At 56.4% G+C, this 21,210-nt stretch overlaps 1 protein-coding gene across 9 annotated transcripts in view; it reads left to right on the forward strand.

Moving 5' to 3' along the window:
• The window catches only part of UROS (uroporphyrinogen III synthase), a 35,214-nt gene extending 17,213 nt beyond the window's left edge, over positions 1 to 18,001 (forward strand). For 6 of the 9 annotated variants that reach the window (XM_077877252.1, XM_077877251.1, XM_077877250.1 and 3 more), the window contains 5 exons: positions 3,910 to 3,984; positions 8,384 to 8,464; positions 9,417 to 9,502; positions 10,414 to 10,512; positions 14,178 to 14,368. In XM_077877252.1, coding sequence (XP_077733378.1) covers positions 3,910 to 3,984; positions 8,384 to 8,464; positions 9,417 to 9,502; positions 10,414 to 10,512; positions 14,178 to 14,312 — 476 coding nt within the window. In that variant the 3' untranslated portion in view covers positions 14,313 to 14,368. Of the gene's footprint in view, positions 1 to 3,909; positions 3,985 to 8,383; positions 8,465 to 9,416; positions 9,503 to 10,413; positions 10,513 to 12,629; positions 12,839 to 13,468; positions 13,511 to 14,177; positions 14,369 to 16,608 lie in introns of those variants that run through there. The other 3 variants (XM_077877249.1, XM_077877254.1, XM_077877255.1) reach the window with 3 other exon arrangements.
• The last annotated feature ends 3,209 nt before the right edge of the window (positions 18,002 to 21,210 follow it).

Consider the following 21,210-nt stretch of genomic DNA (forward strand, 5'->3'; position numbering starts at 1 on the left):
ATAACCCTACGAAAGGTACTTCTCTCCAGATGGTGGTACGATAGCTGTTTTTTATAATTTTCTTAATATAGTCCACATTTTCCAGTCTTGACTTCGTCTGTTATTTTTAAAGCACAAAGGTAAACAGTGAAGCATTAAAAATCAACATTGCAAGTAAACATGAAAAGTAAGCATGAAGCAATGCTTAGCAATTGTGAGGAAATCAACGTGCAGCTTTGTTTCAAAACGGTCCAGTTTGTCCAAATGAATTTTAAAATGCTGGTGGAAGGTGAGAGTAGCTTAAGAATGAAAAGCACTCTTTGCAGAGAATAAAATGACACTGAGGAGTTCACCAGCATGGAGTTGCCTGACTAATTAAGAGCCAGTGCTTCGCTATTCAATGAAGAACAATGTGTACCTGGAGCGCTGGAGCTCCACACAGATCAGGGAAGAGGGAATCAGCCTTGGTTGCCAAGGAAACCACCCCATTTCCCATTTCCTCCCTAATCGGTTAAGAATTTGCTTGCACCTTCTTTTGCTGCTGCTTTTTTTTTTTTTTAAGATTTTTATTTATTCAAAAAAAAAAGATTTTTATTTATTTAATCATGAGAGACACAGGGAGAGAGAGAGAGAGGCAGAGACACAGGCAGAGGGAGAAGCAGGCTTCATGCTGGGAGCCCCATGTGGGACTCGATCCCAGGTCTCCAGGATCAGGCCCAGGACCAAAGGCAGCGCTAAACCACTGAGCCACCCGGGCTGCCCTGTTTCTTTTTTTCTGATGTAAAGAGGCAAGAAAATTCTAGAGGCAACTTCCAACACATCAGCACTTCAGCTATCAAACATGGTGTGTTTGTAAATTGTCCTCTTTTGATTTTCACGCTACCTTCAGTCTGATACCAAGAGTACCACTGTTCGTCTTGCATCTCATTGTTCTGTCAAACAAGAATACCCAAGAACAAAAGTGGTGGTATGGGATGAGAAACCCCGAACCAGAGCCTGCTAGCAGTGCGCTCCATCCTGTGGGCACGGGCGGCAGAGCCTGGTCTCCCGGGGACCCGCCAGCCCCAGCCTGCTCCCTGTTTATTCCGCTGTGAAGGAAAAGGCCACAAGTTCTAAATGCCGAAACATCTGATCACAGGAAAGATGCAATTAGGGGGCTTGCACCTTTAAAAAAAAAATCTCTTGGGAGAAACCACATTCTTAACATGAAAGTTAGTCACCCAACTTTTGAACCTTCTATCTTAGCTCACTTTCCCAGACATGATGTCCAAGAGGAGCTCTCTCTGGTGGGTGCAGGGAGGAGGCACTGCTTGAACTGCTGGTGCTTCTGTTCACCCTGTGGCTCAGCAAGAGCCTGGAGAGTTCCAGGAACGGGGGCAGCCAGAGGAGACCAGGCCCATGTGTCAGTCATCCTCGGCTGTGTAATGAATTCCCCCAAAACTTAGTGACTAGAAACAAGCATTTAATTTCTCACAGTTTCTGTGAGTCAGAAATCTGGGAATGGCTGAGCCGGGTCTGGCTCGGGGTCCCTCACCAGGTTGCAAGTATCTCAAGGCTCCACTTGGAGGTTCTAACTCCAAAAGCACACATGTGGATCCACTTCCCAGCCTTCACGTGGCCCTCTTTAAGGGCTACCTTAGAACACGGCAGCAGGATTCCCCTATTTCAAGATAATCCAAGAGCCAGTGCAAGAGAGCATCCAAGCCAGACTGGCTTCTTTTCATCATCTTGGAGAGTGACATCCCTTCACTTCTTCCACCTTCTTTTTGTTTGAATTGAGTGGGTCCAGCCCGCACTCAAGGGGAGGGGCTGTCACAGCAGTGTGAGCACTGGGAGATTACTGAGAGGTATTTTATAAGAGCTCTCCGGTCAAACTGAGCCCAAGAACTGCCCCCTGCCCCCCCCACCCCCCCTCCCCCGCCCAGAGCTGCAGATCAGGTCAGGAGAGTTGAACATTTTAAGCAAAGAAAAGGTAGAAATGTTTCTCATAGCAGAAACCGAAACTGGGTCCACACAAGTGGTCCTGATGTCCGTGTCCACCAAGATTTATTTATTTTAGAGAGAGCCAGTGGAGGGAGGGGCAGAGGGAGAGGACCCTCAAGCAGACTCCCTGCTGAGCTTGGAGTCTGACCCAGGATTTGATCCCAGGACCCATGAGACTGTGACCTGAGCCAAAACAAGAGTTGGACGCTCAACCGACTGAGCTACCCAGAAACCCTATAAACCATATCTGGTTTTTTTGTTTTGTTTTGTTTTGTTTTTTAGTATTTTTCATTGCTCCCATTAATTCTGGGAGAATACTGAGACAATCTGTATCCATAACCTTGTTAATATGTCTTCACATCCCATTTGTTGATTCTTACTGATTTGCACTCAGGATTTTATCTCACCTTCAGATAACCACCTGATACCTTTTGAATGTAGGCATCCGCCAGCAGGGGAGCTCCTGGTTTACATGAGCCCCCCGACTGGATCCACCATGGCTGTCCTTGCCTTAACCTCTCAAATGTAAAGAACCCCATGGCAGGTTTGTGTAGGATCAGATTGGTTTGTTTCACACAGCTGTGAGTAACCTGAAGCTCCCCTGCCACCGTCGCCTGGGGAGGCCCGGAAGGCGGGCTTGCCTGGGCCCCAGTGCTGGCTCACATGCCTGTACCCACTTAGAGCAGAGCCAGCCTTGCCGCCACAGAGGTCGAGACCTTCCAGCAAACATCCATTCCCCTGATCTCTCCTGAGAACCTCTGTGGGCACCGGGAGGACCACACAGCCCTGTCCCTGCCCTTACAGACACTGCTGACACATGCTGGACGCCCCAGGGTCTCAGGGTCGTGCGAGGACAAAATGTGCCAGTGCTCACTTGGAACAGCAAGGTGGTGTGTGAGAGTCTAGGTGGTTCCTCCTGTCTGGTTAACTCAGGAACAGTGCGTATGAACGTCGATGTTTAAGTATCGACGTCCCTGCAGTACTTAGGTCCTAGTCCACTTCCTGGGAAGTTTTCAGGCTTTCTGGTGTACTGGGACCTTCCCCGTTCAATCAGAGGAGAGGCAGTCCTGCCTGGTCTGGCAGTGAGCATAAGCAACGGCTTTGTTCCAGAACCAGGTTTACAGCTACATGTGACTTTTGTCTGTTGGACTCAGGACACTTGAAATGACCTGTAAATTAAAAGCTGATGGTGTTTATGTGAAAGCTGCAGTTTGTCACCAGCCGGCCAGTCTCACATGAACCCTAAATGCAATGCCCACAGCACCTCCTCCGTCAGGGCTGCTCCACACCCCGTGAACAGGGAGTGAGCCCTGACAGCACGGGCCTGTGGCCCTTCCTCCCTCAGCATCCTCTGCCGAGGGGCCAGTATTCTCCGTGTGGAAGCCTGCAGGGGAGCCTGGGGGTCTGCTCCTGCCTCCCTTCATGCTAGGAATCTCTCAAAGCAGCTGGTCCGCCCCTCACCCCAGATGACCTGTACTCGCAATACTCTGGGTCCCTGTTGGCAGGTTACCATGGAACCTCTCCTGCCCTCCCTTCCATTCCAGTCTGGTAGTCAGACCACACCACCCTTCTGGATGGGGGCTGGCCTCTGTCTCCCTCACAGAACATCCTAAATGTTCGCCACCATTCTTCAGCTCCACCTAGCTGGCCAGCGGCTTGCTCTCATCCTCTCGAATACTCCGTAGAGGCGTCCCATTGAGCTGGCATCCTCCCCTCGTGTAGGTGAGCTCGGGGGGGTGCAGAGAAATTGGCGGAGACTCAAAGCCAGACATCTAGGGAGGGTGGGACAGGGCTGGACTCCCTCCCATCTGACACATGCCTGTGGCCCTCGGATACCAGGCTACAGGAGGGGACGTCCTGTGTCATTTGTAAAGCACACGCATACAGCACAGGGACAGCGGGCTTTAATAGCCACATGAAAATGTATATTTCTTTCTTGTTTTCCAGTGAATAAAATCGGCCTAGATGCAGAAGGAGCAAACTGTGGAAATGCAGAAAAGCTTGCAGAATACATTTGTTCCCGTAAGTAGAAAAAGGTCACCTCCCCCCAAAGAAGCCCATTGACTTGTCAGCCTCACCCCTAGCCCCCTGCCAAGGAACACTTCCTGGGTGCACCAGGCCACTCCTGGGACCCCAGCCCACCTCTCTCCACCAGAGGACTTGACACAACTCAAACATTACACAAAATGAAACGTTTGGCGGCGACATATCCAGGGAGACCATCTGCAGTGACTGAGGGAGTGGAGGGAGGCAGCGGCTGCTGCCACCTGCCCTGCACCTGCACCCCCTCCCTTCCTCTCAGGGGCCCCTCCCTCTCTGAGCTCCCTCTCTCAGCGGACCCACCCCCTGGGAGCATGTCCCTGGGGCAGCATGGGGACAGGGACCTGAGATGACATGGGTTGTAGAGGTGTCTGCCTTCCAGGCGGTGTCCAGCCTTGATGGAAGCAAAGATGTGGGGGAGCTCTTGGAGCGAGAGGGGCCGGAAGGTGGGCTAGTGGAACCATGGACCCGGCCACTAGAGCCGTGGGCCAAGCGACTGTCGTGTTTAAGAGCCCCCCAGGCACGGCAGCTCATGCGGAGTGCTGGATACGAGAGCCAGGGCTGGAGGCCCAGAGGTGCTGCCCTGGGACGGGAACACGGTGCTGGGCGCCTGCTCCTCCACTCCAGCCCAGGCCAGTACCTGTTTCAAACAGGATTGAGCCCAGAGGGTCACCGGATTGGGACTCAGCTCCACTGTCCCTGGGGCTCCGTGGCTCCCGGCACACCCTCATCTCCTGCCCCCGGTGATGCCTACAGAGGCCCCGTTCTTCCCGCAGGTTCCTGGAGGACAGCCCTCTGTGTAAGGGATGCCGTGGGCTAAGCTCCTTGTGCACACGCTGTCCGGAAGACCTTGGCCCTCTTTTGGCCTCACTCACTTCACACACGCTTTGTACCTTGTCCTGTCGCTTAACCCCCTCTGTCTTGTGAGGGTCGCTGGTCTGCGCGGCCCCCTCCCTTGCGACCCCCCAGCCCTCAAAGGGCCTGGCCTGCAGGTGATCCCATGCAGTGTTTGCTGAGCGCTGTTGAACTGTGCTGGTGTGAGGAGGGTGTATGGGGGACGGGGCAATTGGGGGGCTGGTCAGTTGTGCACTCTTGTGCAGCCAGGCATCGAAAGCGGCTAAGAAGCCGAGGGCAGCTATGCTGGCGGCCCAGGGGTGGCCACTGTCCTAGGTGCCGCAGGGGCCTCAGGCCCACAGGATTGTTTTGAGGGTCACCGAGCCTCACCTCTTCTGGGACGAGAAGAATGTCATGTGATTGGGTTTTCCCCCAGCAGTTCATGGTGTGGGATGCATATGTTCCAGAATGATCCAACTCCAGGCTATTTCTAATGTTTTCAGGGGGTAATGGTCACCAGTAAACAGGAACAAAGCCCTTCTGTTTGAATGTAGAAATCACTGTAAACTGTAGAACGTGGCACTCCCTGGGGGATTAGGTGCCTTCGTTTACGAAGATTAATGACTGGTTCCGTGGGCAGGATGTCAATTAGCTCCTTACTGGAATGGGTGGCTGCAGCCTGTTTCTGGGGCAGATGACCTGGCTGTACTCCCCACGGACGCACTAGTTCTAGAACGAGATGGAAGGAAATTGAGTCCTTCCTCACTATCAGGTGCAGAGCCATCAGGCCGGTGTGCTCCTTGCCCCGCATACGCAAGGCAGGGAGGATCCGGGTCACTCCTGAGATGTCACACCGGTGTTTTAATGAACCGACTCAAGGCTTGGAGGGGAGATAAGCACAGGCTGTGCCTTATCTCGGCGAAGACTGGGCTGCGTTCTTTGCAAAGCCTTTGTTACTTCTTCCAACTTATTACCAACACACCTATGTGTCCTGATAAATCTTTGTCAATTAGAATATCCAAATGAGGATTCTCCTTGGCTGCCAATAAGGACGCTCGCTCACCTTGGTTTTACCAAGGCATTAATGACTTTCTCCCCCAGCAAGCTCTGAAACTGGATTTTAAAAGCTAAGAATCTACTTCCAGTGTTTGGAGGAAACAGGACAATTCACAGTTACTGCTTATTTCTTTTACTTAACGCTTTTTATTATTATTAAAACTATGTGATAGATTTTTTTGGCGAGCACTTAAAACTATTAACTCATTTAATCTGATGGCTCATTGCTCTGATAGAAAACTCTCCCCTCCCAGGAGGTCTCCTCTAATGGAAAAGAAAGCAGCAAATAAATGGTAAAAGGGGGAATTACAACATCCTGCAAGAGGGGGTCAGCCTGAGTCAGATGGGGGAGTGCGTTTATTTGAAATGTCCCCCGGATTGGGGGCTGCCGACGGGCCACCCCTGCAGCTCAGCTCTTGCTCCCCTTGCCATCAGCCCCACTGTCTGGATTCTCAACCATGAGAATCTCAGCCTGCCCGGCCTGCTCCTCACAGCCCCGCCTGGGAGGCCGAAATCAGCCTGACAGCTGCTGGAGCTTTCCAACCACGCACGTGTCCTCCAGTGAAATGGCATTTCTAAAAAAAAAAAAAAATCAGCCTTGTTACCTTAATTGCTACTGTGACTACTTACGGAGTCCCCCAGCCCCCTGCACAACCCTCTCCTGGGACTTTCAGCACCCTTGCTGGCCTCAGCCCCCACAGCCCCCCCGCCCCCCAGGCCTCCTTCCTATTAAAGGAATGGGCAGCCTCTGAGCCCCGTGAGTCACCATTCTGGGTCTTCTCTGTCGGGTGAGACCTCTGCCAGGCCCCCATCTCTCCCTGTCATTCCGGGAAACCTCTCACACTTCTGCGGAATCAGCCAGCTTTAGCATTGACCTATTTAGCGTTGGCCTAATGGGGTTAAAAATCTGCAGGCAGCAAACTTATCCCCCAAAAAGAATGGGTTGCCTCTGACTTCTTGAAGGGGGTTAGGTCCCAGGAAGCACAGCTGTGGTAGATCTCCACTCTGCAGAAGAGGATCCTGCTGCGACATTTTCACATTTTCCTCCCTTTGCTGATAGTGTGGAGGGTTTCCATGAAGTCAGCATGCGTGGCCTGGCTCTCCAGGGAGCAGTGCGGTGAGAAAAGACAGTCCTCTGTCCTGTGCCAGGACATGCGTGCTAAGCTCCCGTCCCCCGAGTTAGTGGCCAGCAATCCGAGAATAAGCATGAGCAGCTCAGTGCTGTGCTAGACCTTCAGAAAGGTGCTTCAAAGGGCAGATTCTAGAATCTTCCGAAGGTCCCTTGCACACCCCGAGGGCTGGGCTTGCTGCAAAGGCAGGCCCTTGGTTTTCCTGATGGATTCTCGACGCTGCCCCGGAGCAGGGTCTGTGGGAGCAGCTTTGGCCCCTAGAATCCTGCACACCCCAGCACCCCCACACACACACACACACACGGGAGGAACGCCTGGGCTCTGGTTAAGAAAACAGTGCCTAAACATGGCGTTGAAAATATGTTTCCAAGGATGGTGTCTACATCGCATGAAACATTTCCTCCCGCTGGAAAAGAGAAATCAGTGGGCATCTAGTTTGCATTTGAGTTTTTCCCAGTCCCTGGTGTCCTTCTACATCTATGCTGACGGTTACAGAGCAGCTTAAAGAACACATTCACCAGTGCATAGTTACTGAGTAACCTGGAGAAAAGAAGTCTCCAGTTGTTCCTGTGGGTGGGCTGGGCCTTGGGGGAGATGGTGCCAGACGAGAAGAGCTTCGTTCCTTCTGCCTGCGGTCCCCAAAGAGGTGTTCAGAGATCTCAGGGATAGAGAAAAAAGCCTCCGTGCATGAGCAAAGCCATTACACCTTCTTCCAACTGATGGACGGATGCAGGGGCGGGGGGGGTCTATCAAAATATTCACTTTGGGGAGGATTCGGACATGAGCCCCATCGGTTTTGTTGCATGGTACTGTCTCGGGTCAGCGTTCGGACTGCATGCCATCTTCATTCTGCAGAGAGCTTGGAGCTGAGCACACCCCCAGGTCTTCCGAGAGTGGAGATGGGGAGCGGGGTGAGAGGCAGGGCTGTTCCCAGCAGGCTGGGCCCCTACACGGCCACCCATCTGCCCCTCGGGCACTTGGCCAGGTGGCCGCTGTCCTGACGGGGACAGTAGACGCGCAGCTCGTCTCTGGGGTGGGTGGCTGCAGGGCCACGCAGGGCTGCCGTTTCCCTGCCGCGTCATGAGCGAGCCTGGCTCCAGCCAGCTCTCTGAAGTGCAGAGCCCCGTGCCCGCTCGTGTGGACCAGAGGGGCTGGAGGGGCCTGGGGGACAGCAGCCCCTGGCTTGCGGGGACGCCCGTTTTCTGAGCACCTTGCCTCAATGCCCTGTGATCCTTGTCCTGCAAGGTCAGCGCTTCCCTCCCACCCACCGACACTGGCGGCCCAGAGCTGCTCCACCCTGCGCCCTGGCACACGCACCCCTTTCTTGAAAGCGTTGACAAAGTCGGGTTATTTATCTGCAGGGGAGTCACCAGCATTGCCTCTTCTGTTTCCCTGTGGAACCGTCAAAGGAGAAATCCTGCCCCAGATGCTCAAGGACAGAGGTGAGGACAGTGCACTGGCTCGTGGGCACTGCTTCCCCATCCGTCTCCCTCCCCCCCTCCAGGTTTGGGGTCAGCCGTGCGGAGTCCCGGGGGGAAGGCGGGTCACCCCTCATGGTCGCATTTGGTGTGGGGTGCAGCCTGCTCTCCTTCCCGTAGCCCTGCGCCCACAGGGTGTCACTGAGCCTTCGCCAAGAGTACAGGGGTGCTGCTGTGGAGGGACCCGGGGCCGGTCCCCGTGCAGAGGAAAGTCTCTGGATGGAGCCGGTGTCCAGGGCAGGCAGGGTCCCGCAGCTCAGCCACTGCCCCAGATGCCGGAGGGGCCACCCGCACACTGTCTCCTGTCACCCTCCCGTGGTGGTCTGGGAGCAGGGGTCGCCGGCAGGTGGGAGTACAAGCTTCAGGGTGAGACAGAGCCAGGCTGGAAATCTCCGTCTGCTGTTCAGCTGCGTGAGCGAGGGCAAGTCACACCTGCTGTACATGCCTGTCTCGTTGCCTGTGACATGGCTCTAACCACAGAAGCCGCCCCACGGGCTGTCCTGAGAGTGTGGAGCACGGGTCTAGCTCCCCCAGGGCAGGAAACCCAGGGCCCCGCAGCTGCTGTGTTCTCAGCCCCTCTGTCCTGAATGAAGGCCGTCACCCAGGACGACCTCAGACCCCGGAACTTTGCCCCCTGTATTAAAGCGGAGACTGTCTCCCCCGTGTTACCGTCGGTCTCCCACGCGCTACCAGGAATAATAGCAGAGGACAGGAGGCCGTAAGCTGAGGATCCCCGGCTATGGAGAGCCAGCCGGGCCGGCGTGCACTGTCTGCGCCTCAGCTCCCGGCAGCCTGTTCGGGGGCGTTGGCATGTCTGGCTTGTGGCGCTGGCCTGTCCGCACGAACTGCCCTGCAGCGCAGAGACCCCCTGCTCCCGGTGTGATAAAGCCTGCCTCTTGCTTTTGATTGTGTCCAGGGATTCCCATGGAAAGCATCACTGTCTATCAGAAGGTCCCACACCCGGGAATCCAAGTGAACCTCAACAGCTACTATGCTAAGCAGGTGCGTGGTGCTTCCAGGGAGAGCTCAGCAGGGCGGGCACCCGAGTGGCGGGGGCCTGGGGACGAGAGGCCCAAGCCTCTGTGCCTGTGCACCGTCCCCGGCTGTGTGACTTGCCGAGGCTCCATCTCTGGATCTGTGACATGGGGGTAGACCTCTCTCGTAGGGTTTGTGTAAGGATGAAAGGAGATGATAGGCACAAAGCCCTATGGATAGCACCCCAGACCTAGTAAGCTGGGCAGCGGGGGGCCGTGGTGTGACTGTCCTTCATCATGTGGGGCCCCGGTGGAGCTGTGGGGGGAAGGGCGGCTGGGCCCCTGTTGCGAGTCTGCATTGAATTCGGGAGGCCACAGGGACCTCTGGAGGCTTCAGGCAGGAGGATGGGTGGCGCCTGTGTGAATTAAGGTTTTCACATCTATTCAGAGAGAGACCTCCCATCCCCCTCCTAGGACAGGCTTCTGAGGACCTTGCTGGTTGGACGTCCCGTTATTTAGTGCAAACCAAAACAAAAAGGCCATGTGGCCAGTCTGCCTTCTGTTTCCTCAGAAAGGATGCAGAGTTGACGGGGAGCCGGCGTGGGCTGCTGCCCTATGGATCGATGCCACTTTGGCCACATTAGCTGGTGGCACCGTCCGCTCAGCTGGGCATGCAGGGCCGTGGGGCCCTGTCCTCTGGTCGGCAGAGGGATGAGGACAGTACCCAGCCTCCCCAGTGGCACCCTGCTCTCTGAACGGTGCCTCACCTGAACTCGGCCTTGGCCTCTAGGGAGCAGAGAAGGCCACGTCCACCAGGAACCCTCCTGGGGCTCCAGGGCTCATGGTGCCTGGTGTGTGTGGGGGTGGGTGGGGGTGGATTGGGGAACAGTCTCTCCCCTGGGCCTGTGGCCACAGACGCATCTTACTCTCTCCCTGCAGGGCATCCCGGCCAGCATCACATTTTTCAGTCCCTCTGGCCTTGCGTACAGCCTCAAGCATATTCAGGAGTTATCTGGTGACAACATTGATCGAATTAAGGTGAGGTATTCAGTGGGCTTTTGGTCTCTTCAGATTTTTAGAAATTCTTACTGATTGTCCTAGCATTTCCAAGGAAAGTCAGAGCACTCCTGACCTAGCAGACACCCTGACGTCAGCTCTGTAGCATTGGGAAGGCTGGGGTCCAGGATTCTCGAGCGCCACTTCCCGGCTGCTGCGCTTGGGCAAGTTAATTAACCCCTCTGAGCCTGTTTCCTCACTTGTGACATGAGGACGAGTATCCGTCTGTGGCCTTCATAGACATGTGGTCACCCCTTATCTGCGGGGAGTACATTCCAAGACCCTCAGATGGACGTCTGAAACCGTGGCTACTACCCAGTCCTAATGCGGTTGTTTTTTCCTTCATGTACATCCCTAGGATAACCATTAGGCACAGCAGGAGGTTAATAACAATAACTAGTAACAAAGCAGTTGTAACAACGTCCCAGACTAACAGTTACGCGAACCCTCTCAAGAAATCTTAACAGCACTGCACTCACCCTGCTTTGTGGAGATGTGAGATGACGAGGAGCCTCTGTGATGAGATGAGGGGAAGTGAGTGATGTAGGCATGTGACGCAGCGTGAGGCTGCTACTGACCTGCTGCCCATACGTGAGGAGGAGGAGGAGGGTCATCTGCTTCCAGACTGTGGTTGACCGCGGGAAACTGAATCCGCGGACTGTGCAACCGTGAATAAGGGGGTGCTCCTGCGCAAGAAGCCGTGGATGGCGGTGGGCGGGGGGCTGCTGTGGACGGTCTTCTCTGATCGAGGAGTCTCCGGATTGGATGAGAATTCGGGTCAGTCCTTGGCTCAGAGCCTGGCACACGTGCCAGCATCCTTTCCCTGTTTTCCCATCTAAACATCTTGTAATTATCTATTCTAAAAGCCGTTCCCCTTTTTCATGTCTTTGAATTCAAAGGCTTGACATTCCCACTTGTTAGGGACTCCATTTGCTAGGAGTCCACAAGTAATGACAAGGCTTATGGGGCCTGTGATGGGCGGGCTCTTGAACTGGCTCCAGTGGGACCAAGGAGAGGGCGGAGGCGACCTGGGGGCCAGGACAGAGGCCGCCAGCACCGTGCCCATGCACATGGAGTGAGGACTCTTACCTTTTATTACAGGTGTGTCTCACTGCACACCTGCGGAGTCAGCACTGGTTCCCAGTTCTCCAGGTGGAGTACTGGGCTCAGAGAAGTTGTGTGTCTTGCCCTAGGTCACACAGGAGGAAGGGAGAGCCACAATCTGAACCCAGGAAGACAGATTCCACGTTGTTCGCCATGGTGGTACATGAGCCATGGCCAGGTGACAGAGCATTTCCAGGCAGTATCTTGCAGAGTTCGCACACCAGTCCAGGGGTAGGACTCAAGCAAAATTGGGACTATTGTCCTTATTACAGTTGGAGAAACTGAGGCCCAGAGAGGTTAAATGACTTGCCAGAGTCATATGGTGAGTTCCTGGGAACCCCAGGATGGGCACGTAGGTCACTGGGGGAGAACAGAGCTAACTCTCAGGGTTGTAGGGATGAAGATGAGATCCTGAAGTGCTCGGGGTAGCGACTTTGGGGGTTGGGAGAAGGGGTGGTGCTGGGGCCGCTGCCTCACCTGGACACGGCAGCTGTGATGCGCCCGGCAGCCCGGTAACCCCGAGTCTACCCCCCATCTCTGCGGGTTTCCTACTCTGGGATCTCAGGACTGGCTTCCTTCGCTTACTGGAGTGTTTTCAAGGCTCACCCGTGCTGTGGCCTGTGTGAGGACTTGGCTCATTTTCACCGCCGTGGAATAGTCCATTCTGTGAATACATCACCGTCTCTATCTGTTCATCGGCTGATGGGCATTTGGGTCGTGTCCACTTTGGGGCTCTGAGCAGCAATGCTGAGGAGCCCCTGATGATAGTTTTTGTGTGGGCGCATGTTTTCATTTCTCTTGGGTATAACAAACCAAGGAGGCGGATTGCTGGCTTATGTGGTGCCTTGATGTTTAACTTTGGTAATTTTGAAGAATTACCAGACCGTCTTCCAGAGTGGCTGTGGCACTTGGCACTCCCACCAGCCAAGCCTGAGGGTTCTAGTTCCTCCACATCTTTACCAACACTTGTGACTTTTTTGTCTTCACGATCATAGTCGTTCCCGTGGCCATGAGGTCGTTGTGAGTTGGATGCCCCTAACGGCCGACGGCTCTGAGCATCTTTGCCTGTGCGTGTTGGGCGTTTCTGTATCTTCGTCCGAGAAGGGTCCGACCACATCCTTGCCGTGTGGCTTGTTGCTGCTGGGTTTCAGAGTTCTTTGTTCTGGATACAAATTCCTCATCAAATGTACGATTTACAGAAATCTTCCCCATCCCGTGAGTTGTCTTTTCACGTCGGTGATGGCGTCCATAGAAGCATGACAGGTTTTCCATTTTGGTAAAGACCCACGTATCTACCTTTTCTTTTGCTATTTGTGCCGTGAGTGGTGGATCTCAGAAACCCACTGCCTAATCCGAGGGCGTGAAGACTCATCGCTCTGTTTCTTCTACGTTTATGGGCTTACCACCTACATTTAGGTCTGCGGTCTGCTGCGATGTCTGTGTGTGCTGTGAGGTATGGGCTCAGCTCCATCTTGTCTTCAGAGAGTTTCTGGAGGAATGGCTGCATTACAGGGGGGGTGGGGGGTCCTACAGGAGCTCAGGCCCCCGGTGGAGGTGCCAGCAGCCTCTGTCCTGTGGTTCTGACATGCCCCAGCGTGGGGGGCGTCAAGCTGCAGCGTCCTGAGTTGTTCCCTGCGCCACACCCACCCAGGGAGGGCAGGCGGAGGGGGTGCTGGGTAAGGGTGTGCTGCCATCCTCACACACCTACTCCCGAGCAGGGGTGTGTGCACCCCAGTGTTGGCGTGGGGGCAGCGTGAGTGCTCGCCCTGCCAAGCAGATCTCCTTACCCCCCTGCTCGCCCTGCCAAGCAGGGGTAACGGTACCCCTTTTACAGGTGAGGAAACAGGATCAGAGGGGCTAATGACACCTCACCAGGGCCCCAGGTGAGGCTCCACATGTGACCCAACAGACATGCGATGTTCTGAGAGAGGCATCCTGCTGACAAGGCTCGTGCCACTGGAGCAACAGTGCTCCCAGCAGCTCTGCAGGCCGCTGAGCATCTCTGTGCCAGGCCCCCAGCCAGGTGGTTGCTCACCTGGCCCCCATGTGACCCTCACAGGGGAAAGCTAGTAAGCTTTGTTTTAGAGATGAAGGGACGGAGGCCCAGAGATGAAGGGTCACTTGCTAAGGCCACTACCCTGGGAGCTAGGATGTGACCCTGACCCTCTGGCTCCAGGGCCCGCTCTCTGTTGCTGCTGCGTTTCCTGGGGGTGGGGGTGCAGCCAAGGCCCCTGCCACGCCCAGAGCACCTTTCACACTTTGCTGCCTACTTGGCTTGCCACCCCACCCCCCGCCTGCCCTTCCCAGGGCAGAACCATGGGCCACTATGGCTGGTGGAGATGCAGCCAGGCCGGCGGGCAGGGGTGCTGGGGCCTGGCGCCCCTTCCCTGCACCCGAGCTGCAGGCTGGCGGGGAGGCTGTGATGAGCTCATGCGGGCAAAGGCATTTTGAGGGCATAGGAAGGGCGACCGCGCGTGCCAGGAGCTCCCACGCCAGCGGCCCGGCAGGTGCACTGACGCTCCCCTCTCCCCTCTCCCCTGCAGTTCGCCGCCATCGGCCCCAGCACGGCCCGCGCACTGGCCGCCCAGGGCCTGCCCGTGAGCTGCACAGCTGAGAGCCCCACGCCGCAGGGCCTGGCCACGGGCCTCCGCTTGGCACTGGAGGCCCCGCGCTGCTGAGTCCCTGCTGGCAGCGGGAAGAAAACCAAATAAACCGCCCTGGCTCCTCACGCTGAGTGTGTTGTCACTTGCTGTGTAGTGTTTTCTGTGCAAAGCTGCGTTTGCGGAGGAAATGGATGTGCCCACGTCCTGAGAAACGCCAAACCTGATATGATAAAATCTGCTGCGTGGGAAGTAGTTGTATTCGTGCTCCAAATAGGAGCTTCCAGGTCCTGCTTTGTGAGCTGTGGACAACTGCCATTCAAATAAGGAGAGCCCCTCCTTCCTTCCTTCAGAAAGAAAACACAGCCTCGGCCAGCCGGGGCGTCCGAGAGGCGGGAGGTTTGTTCACGGAGAAGGGGTTCATCTGCAGAGGGCGGGCCCTGCACACAGGCTCTGGAAATCTGGCCCCAAACTTTATTTCTGCTTTTACAGTCCTGGCCTGGAACTTGGGCTGGGTGGAATGAAAGCACCACCCAAAGTCCATCTTTCAGTCACGTGAGCTGGTGGCAGGAGAGGGGACTGTATCACCGGCACGAGCGGAATCCTGGGGTGGGGGGTTCCATTGAGCAATCCGTGGGTGCCAGGCCCTGCGCACAGGGCTCTGTCTCTCCGCCCCATCCCTCTTGACGCCCTGACTGCGATCCCCATGTCTCTGGGGAGGAAACAGACTCCGGGCTTTACGAAAGGCCTGGCTCGGGGTCCCACAGTGAGGGAGCCACCAGCAAGGACGCTCTCAAAGGGCTGAGGGAACAGAAGCACAGCGCAGAGGCCCAGACTGGTCGGGCGCCTAAGCCGCCTCCCCTCGAAGTGACCTCAGTAGAACAGTAAGAACCTGGCAAGAATTAGTGGTGTGACCTGAACAGAAACTGCGGGGACTGTGATGGCCCCGAATCTTGGTCTGTGGTCACGCTTCTGCATATGGGTCAGAATCTCTCCCGCCACTTCCTTCTGATCTAAAAGTCAAGTCTGGATTGATGAGTTGAGTTTCAAACCCCTGCCGTTCCCAAGGAGCCTTTTTCTGCTGGAGCCACCTTGCCTGATCCTGGGGAAGAGGCTGGCCCCAAGCAGCACACACTGAGGCAGGCAGTGCCCTCCCCCAGGGCCCCCACGGCCAAGGAGCCCAGAGGCCAGGCCCCGGTGTGCCCCCTGGGGGCCACTCTGCTGCACCCATGCAAACACCCGCAGCCGCCCAGAAGCTGTGCCAGCCCCGCCAAGGTGGCTGGAGCCGGGTCTCAAGGCCGGCCTCAGGACCGAATGTCGCCACCTGGACCACAGAGGGCTAACCTAGCCTTAACTTCCGCAGGCTGCCGCGTAAGGAGCACGCCAGCTGTGCCACCCTGGGCTGTCGTGTGGGGCTGGCAGCTCCTGGGCTGGGCGGGGCGGTCCCCTGACCACACGCCTGCAGGTCAGAGCTGGGCCGGATTGCTACAGATTAAACCACCAAACTACCGCACTGCCTCTGACCCGCCTGCTGCCCGCTGTGCCGGGTGCACACGGCCCCGGGGGCCATCACCCCCCACACTCCTGTGAAGTGGCCACATAAGAGCCCCCACTGAGGTACGTACGGGGGAGGAGAGGAAGCAGCCCTTCCCCAGCGGCCCAAAGCAGCCTGGGCTTCTTTGTTGGGGACAGGGAGCAAGTGACGGGTCCTGAGGATTCAGGAAGCCCAGGAGGAGGGGTTGGGGTTAAACTCAAGAGTCCCGGTTTCTCTGTCACCCAGAGTCACTCCTGTCTTCTGAGTTGCCATGTCCCCATCTGTCAAGAGGGTTTGAGCTACCATTTCCTGGGTGTGAGCCCTGCAACTCAGAAAACTACTTGTGGAACGCCCTGAAGCCCCCTCAAGCTCTGGATGGAGAGCTTATGCTGGTGGTTCATAGAGGGTCGCATAGTCTCAGCAAATAATGCTCAGCATTTATCCGCCACACCTGAGGTTAGAGGTCTATCTGGTGGGAAGTGCTGCTGGAATGCAAAGGCGTCCTGAGGCCCTGAGTCCTAAGTACCTGGCATCAGACTCAGCGCTCCTCCTGCCTGAGGGGCTGCAGACACTTGGAAAGAACAGTCAGGAGGCCACTGGGGTCAGCATAGCAGCCTGTATTTCACACAACAGCACTGTGTCCGGGAGACACGGGGGAGGCCGTGTCTCCTCGGACGACAATTACCATAGCACAGTGGGGAGCTGGAGCAGAGTCTCAGGATGGCCTTCTTCCAAACCAAGTCACTTGCCTTTTGCGTCGATGTCATTGACTGTCCTATTTCCCTTCGGAGATTTTATAACAAGCATTAGATTTCTTTTCGTTTTTCTTTTCTCAACCAGGCTCCACGCCCAGCATGGAGCCCAACATGGGGCTTGAAGCCCTTGACCCTGAGATCAAGAGTCAGACACCTCACCGAATGAGCCACCCAGGCGCCCCAGATTTCTTTTTTTTTTTTTAAGCCCATTTCTTACAAGTGTCCAGAGGTTCTCAGCTGAGCAAATCACACCACCGGTCATACGTACCTCTCTGCCCACCAGCCGTTCCCCTTCACTGGAATATACTGAACACTTGGCAGCAGAGACGGAGGACGCAGCACATCAGCAACCACGCGATAATCAGTAAGAGGCAGCCAATGATAATCAAAATCTCCAGGTCGATGGCGATCATAATCTCAAAGCATGTCACACGCACCTGGGCGGAGGAGTGCAGGCAGGCAGTGAACGTGGCCCCCCTCCCCTCCCAGCCCCCTCAGCACGCTTCCTTCAGTGGGGGACCCGGGAACCCCCAAACCCCAGCCCGTCTATGTGTAAAGCACGTTCCTGGGAAGGCCCAGGAGCCAAGGCTGGCAGTGGGGGCAAAGGGCTTCTCTGTGCATGAAAAGCAACTGAAATGCAAACTCCAGAGAAAAGGAAATGAGAAGAGGAAAGAGCGCGAAGAATCTTTTCCCCCTTTCACAGCAGCAGCAGCAGCGGTGAGCGGCTCTAAGTCCCAGGCACACAGGCCGCCCTTGTGCAAGCAGCTTCCCAGACACCTGGGCCTCCCGAGATCCACGGTTTCCAGAGCCCGAACGGACCCCTCGCTGTGCATCAGGCTCTGCAATCCCCCGTGGGAATAATTGAGGGAAAGTCTTTTACAAAATGTCCTGCTGCATGGGGCTGAGAATGTGCAAACTCATCTCGTAAAGGACTAAATGACACGTACTTGAGGGGGAAAGACAGTTTTCAGTCCTCTCAGGACCCAGACACCTGGATCACGCCATCTCAGCAGATTCCGGAAGTCCCCAGCCAGAGGGTTCCCCAAGCTCAGAGAGGAGGCGTGCCCTGCGCAGACCAGAACCGGCCCTATCCCCCCACCCCCCGTATTGTAGATCACACGCTTTTCGCTGCCATTTTTCCTCCTAAATTAACTGATTTCCGTAAAATCCAATTTACCTGCAGTACGAAATTTGGTTCATCAAACACTGGGAGCCTTGCAAAGCCAGTCAGTCTGCTCAGAGGCTTTGAAATAACCGGGGAGAGGAACAGTTGGAGAGAAGAGGGGACGATCCCCGAGTCCGGCTGCCCCCGGCCGCCTGAGGCCAAGCACACGACACAGGGACGAGGGACGACGCGAGGGAGGAAGGCCCTCCGTCATGAAGCCCTCACAGGTCCCACTGTCCTCTTCACGGGCGTCACCCACGTTTGAAGACCTGACCCTCAGGAGCACCGTCTTCGGCCAGAGTCGCGGATGGGACCGGCGCCGACTGCTCTTCCAGACCTAGCGGAACCCGGTCTGTGTGACATCAGCCGCCGGGCCCCGCGCCCACCAGAGTTCTCAATTCTTTCCGCGTCCGGAATGTTGGCCTCCCAGGAAGCAGAGCGCCTACCTGGGGTCTTGGGCGACTTTGTTCTCAATGTCGTACCGGGCAGGTTTCTGTTTCCCCAGGAGAAAACACTTAGGATTTATCTTCTCATCAAAACACAGTCAGAGGGATGCTTGGGGCGGGGGTGGGGTGGGGTGGGGGGGTCAGTCGGTGAAGAGTCAGCCTTGGGCTCAGGTCAGGATCCCGAGGTCCTGGGATCGAGTCCCGCATCGGGCTCCCTGCTCTGCGGGGAGTCTCCCTCTTCCTCTGCCCCTCGCCCCTGCTTGTGCCCTCTCTCTCTCTCTCAAATAAATAAAATTTTAAAACACCACACCGTTTGAGATTGCAATTAAAAAAAAAAAAAAAGAAACCCCAGTCGCACCTGGCTCTGTCCACACGGCACGGCTCTATGTAGCCAGTTATTCAGCTGTCTGTCCACGACGTATCGGGACGCTATGTTGGTAAGTACAGCTGACGAGCTGACGCACACGTACACTGACACGGGATCGACCGGTGTCAGCGTGACCTGTACATTTATACACATCACACCCGCTGACACGTGGCTCCGACACGTACGTACGCCAGGTGTGACTCGGCGCAGTGAGAAGACACCAGCGTGGGGCCCTGGTGGCGGCGGGCGTCTGGGCAGCGGTGCAGCCCGCCTGCCAAGCCGGCTCTGGCGACGAGGGCTGAGTGCGCAGGAGTCCAGGTCCAGGAGCAGCGCAGGCCCCCCCGGCTCTGCGTGAACGTCACGAGCCACCGTCCTGCGGGAAGTCCTAGGTGCTGCACGCCGCTGGGTGCCCACCTCCCTCGCCTGGTTTCACAGTGAGTTCCCCGGATGGGCCTTCCACTCCGAGGCTGGCTTCGAAGATACTAGAGGACGAGGCCGGAGTCGAGAATGTGACCTCTGTCCGGGCACACGGGACCCGGCCAGAGGGCTGTCGCGATGGTGGTACGCCCTGCGCGCCCCCCGACAGTCTACCGGGTCCAGACCCGCGCTAACACATTGCCGCACGGGATCGAGAGGGTGCGGCGGTGCGTGTGTGCACAGAGCGCAGAGTGAGGGGTGCCAGGGGAAGGGTGAGGGATCCACGCCCTGAGCCCCGGGTGCCCCCCTCCCCCACCATCCACAGCCCGTGTTCGGGGGACTAGGGGAGCACGTCCGTAGGAGGCAGGTGGGAGTGGGGGCCTGCGGACACAGCCGAGGCTGGGCGGCCCTCGGTCATCAGAACGGCCCTGCTGGGGAAGGTCATCGAGAAGCCGCGCCCACCGACTGACCCGGGAGCTGGACCCAGGCGGTCCTTGGATGTGGGCGCTGCTCTGCCTGCCCTTCCCGCTCCCAGAGGCTGTTCCAGGGACGTGGCCTCGACAGGTGACGTGGTGTTGAAAACACCTGCACAGAACGAAGCGACCCAAACAGTGACACTAATTCTGTGGAAGACACAACGGATAAAAGGGGCGCGTTAGGCCGAGAGCATCTCCGACGGGCGCACGGGACGCCCCCCGCAGCCCCGGGAAACAGCCAGGGAAGATAAAACACGATGAAATCCGAGAGGGAGACTGTCGGGGCGCCTGGGGGGCTCAGCCGTTGAGCGCCGGCCTTGGGCCCAGGGCGTGATCCCGGGGTCCCGGGATCGAGTCCCACGTCGGGCTTCCTGCAGGGAACCTGCTTCTCCCTCTGCCTCTGCCCGTAGCCCCTGCTCCGGCTCTCTCTCCCTTTCTGCCTCTCTCTCTCAAATACAATATTTCTTAAAAAAAAAAAAAAGAGAGAGAGAGAGAGACTCGTAATCATAGGAAACAAACAGGGCCGCTGCAGTGGGGGAGATGGGGTAACGGGGTGAGGGCATGAAGGAGGGCACATGACGTCATGAGCACTGGGTGTTCTCTAAGACTGACGAGTCACCTCTACCTCTGAAACTAGTAATACACCAGACGTTAAGTGAATTTACATTTAAAAAAGACCCCCCCCCCCCCAGGAAAACACACAGTTTATGTGACTCGGCCCAGGTAGGGCCTCTTGATAAACTTCCAAGATCCATCTGGCAGGCGGGTGCGGGGACCCGTTACCCCTGGACAGTCCTGGGAGGGTTTCGAGTACACAGGCCCCCCCACTCCATAGTCATGCCCCCCACACCCCCGCTCGCTTGTGTCCCCACCTGGTACGTGGCCGCCCCTGCCATCTGTGAGCCGACAGGAACCGAGCGGGGCTGTGCGGATAGCCTGACAGGTGTCCCGGCTCCCCGTGGGCACAACCCCCTGATGTCACCGGGGCTGGCCTTGCCACGGCAGCACCGGTGTGAGGACAAGCACCTGCTCCAGGGCCCTCACTGGGAACGGGTCCCCCCGGAACAGCCTGGAACTGTGCCCTGCTCGGGAACCCCAATATCCTGGAGCCCCATGAGGGGTCTCAGGGTACAGGGCCGTCAGACCAACCTGGCACAGAAGGGCTGCTGGGGCCTGCAGGAGGGACTGCCCGGCCAGAGGGGGCCATCGGCACCTGCCTCTGGGCCGCACCCCCTTTTTATCGCTCTTCCATAGAGCAGCTGGGAAGATTCTTTTACGTCTCTGTATCTAAGTAATCTCTACACCCAACGTGGGGCTCACACAACCCTGAGATCGAGAGTCACCTGCTCCTCTGAGCCAGTCAGGCGCCCCAGGAGGATCCTTTATTTTTTATTTTTATTTTTTTTATTTTGAAATATTTTATTTACTTATTAATGAGAGACACAGAGACACAGGCAGAGGAAGAAGCAGGCTACATGCAGGAAGTCTGATGTGGGACTCGATCCTGGGACTCCAGGATCATGCCCCAGGCCAAAGACAGGTGCTAAACCATTGAGCCACCCAGGGATCCCCAGGAGGATCCTTTAAATAATGAATCCATAAAGTCACTCTCCTCAAAAAATCCCCATGAACTTAGGGTAGAATGCAAATTATCTGACCTCCGGGTCCATCACCTTCCCATCACCCTCTTTCCTATCCTCCCCTCCCCCTCCTTCCCCCTCTCCGACATCCACGGCACTGCCAGGTGTGGGGCCCGCCTCAGGGCCTTTGCACGTGTCCTTTCCTTTGCCCACACCACCCATGAATCCCCAATCAC

The sequence above is a fragment of the Canis aureus genome, chromosome 29 (genome assembly GCF_053574225.1).
Source record: "Canis aureus isolate CA01 chromosome 29, VMU_Caureus_v.1.0, whole genome shotgun sequence".
Classification (NCBI taxonomy): Eukaryota; Metazoa; Chordata; class Mammalia; order Carnivora; family Canidae; genus Canis; species Canis aureus.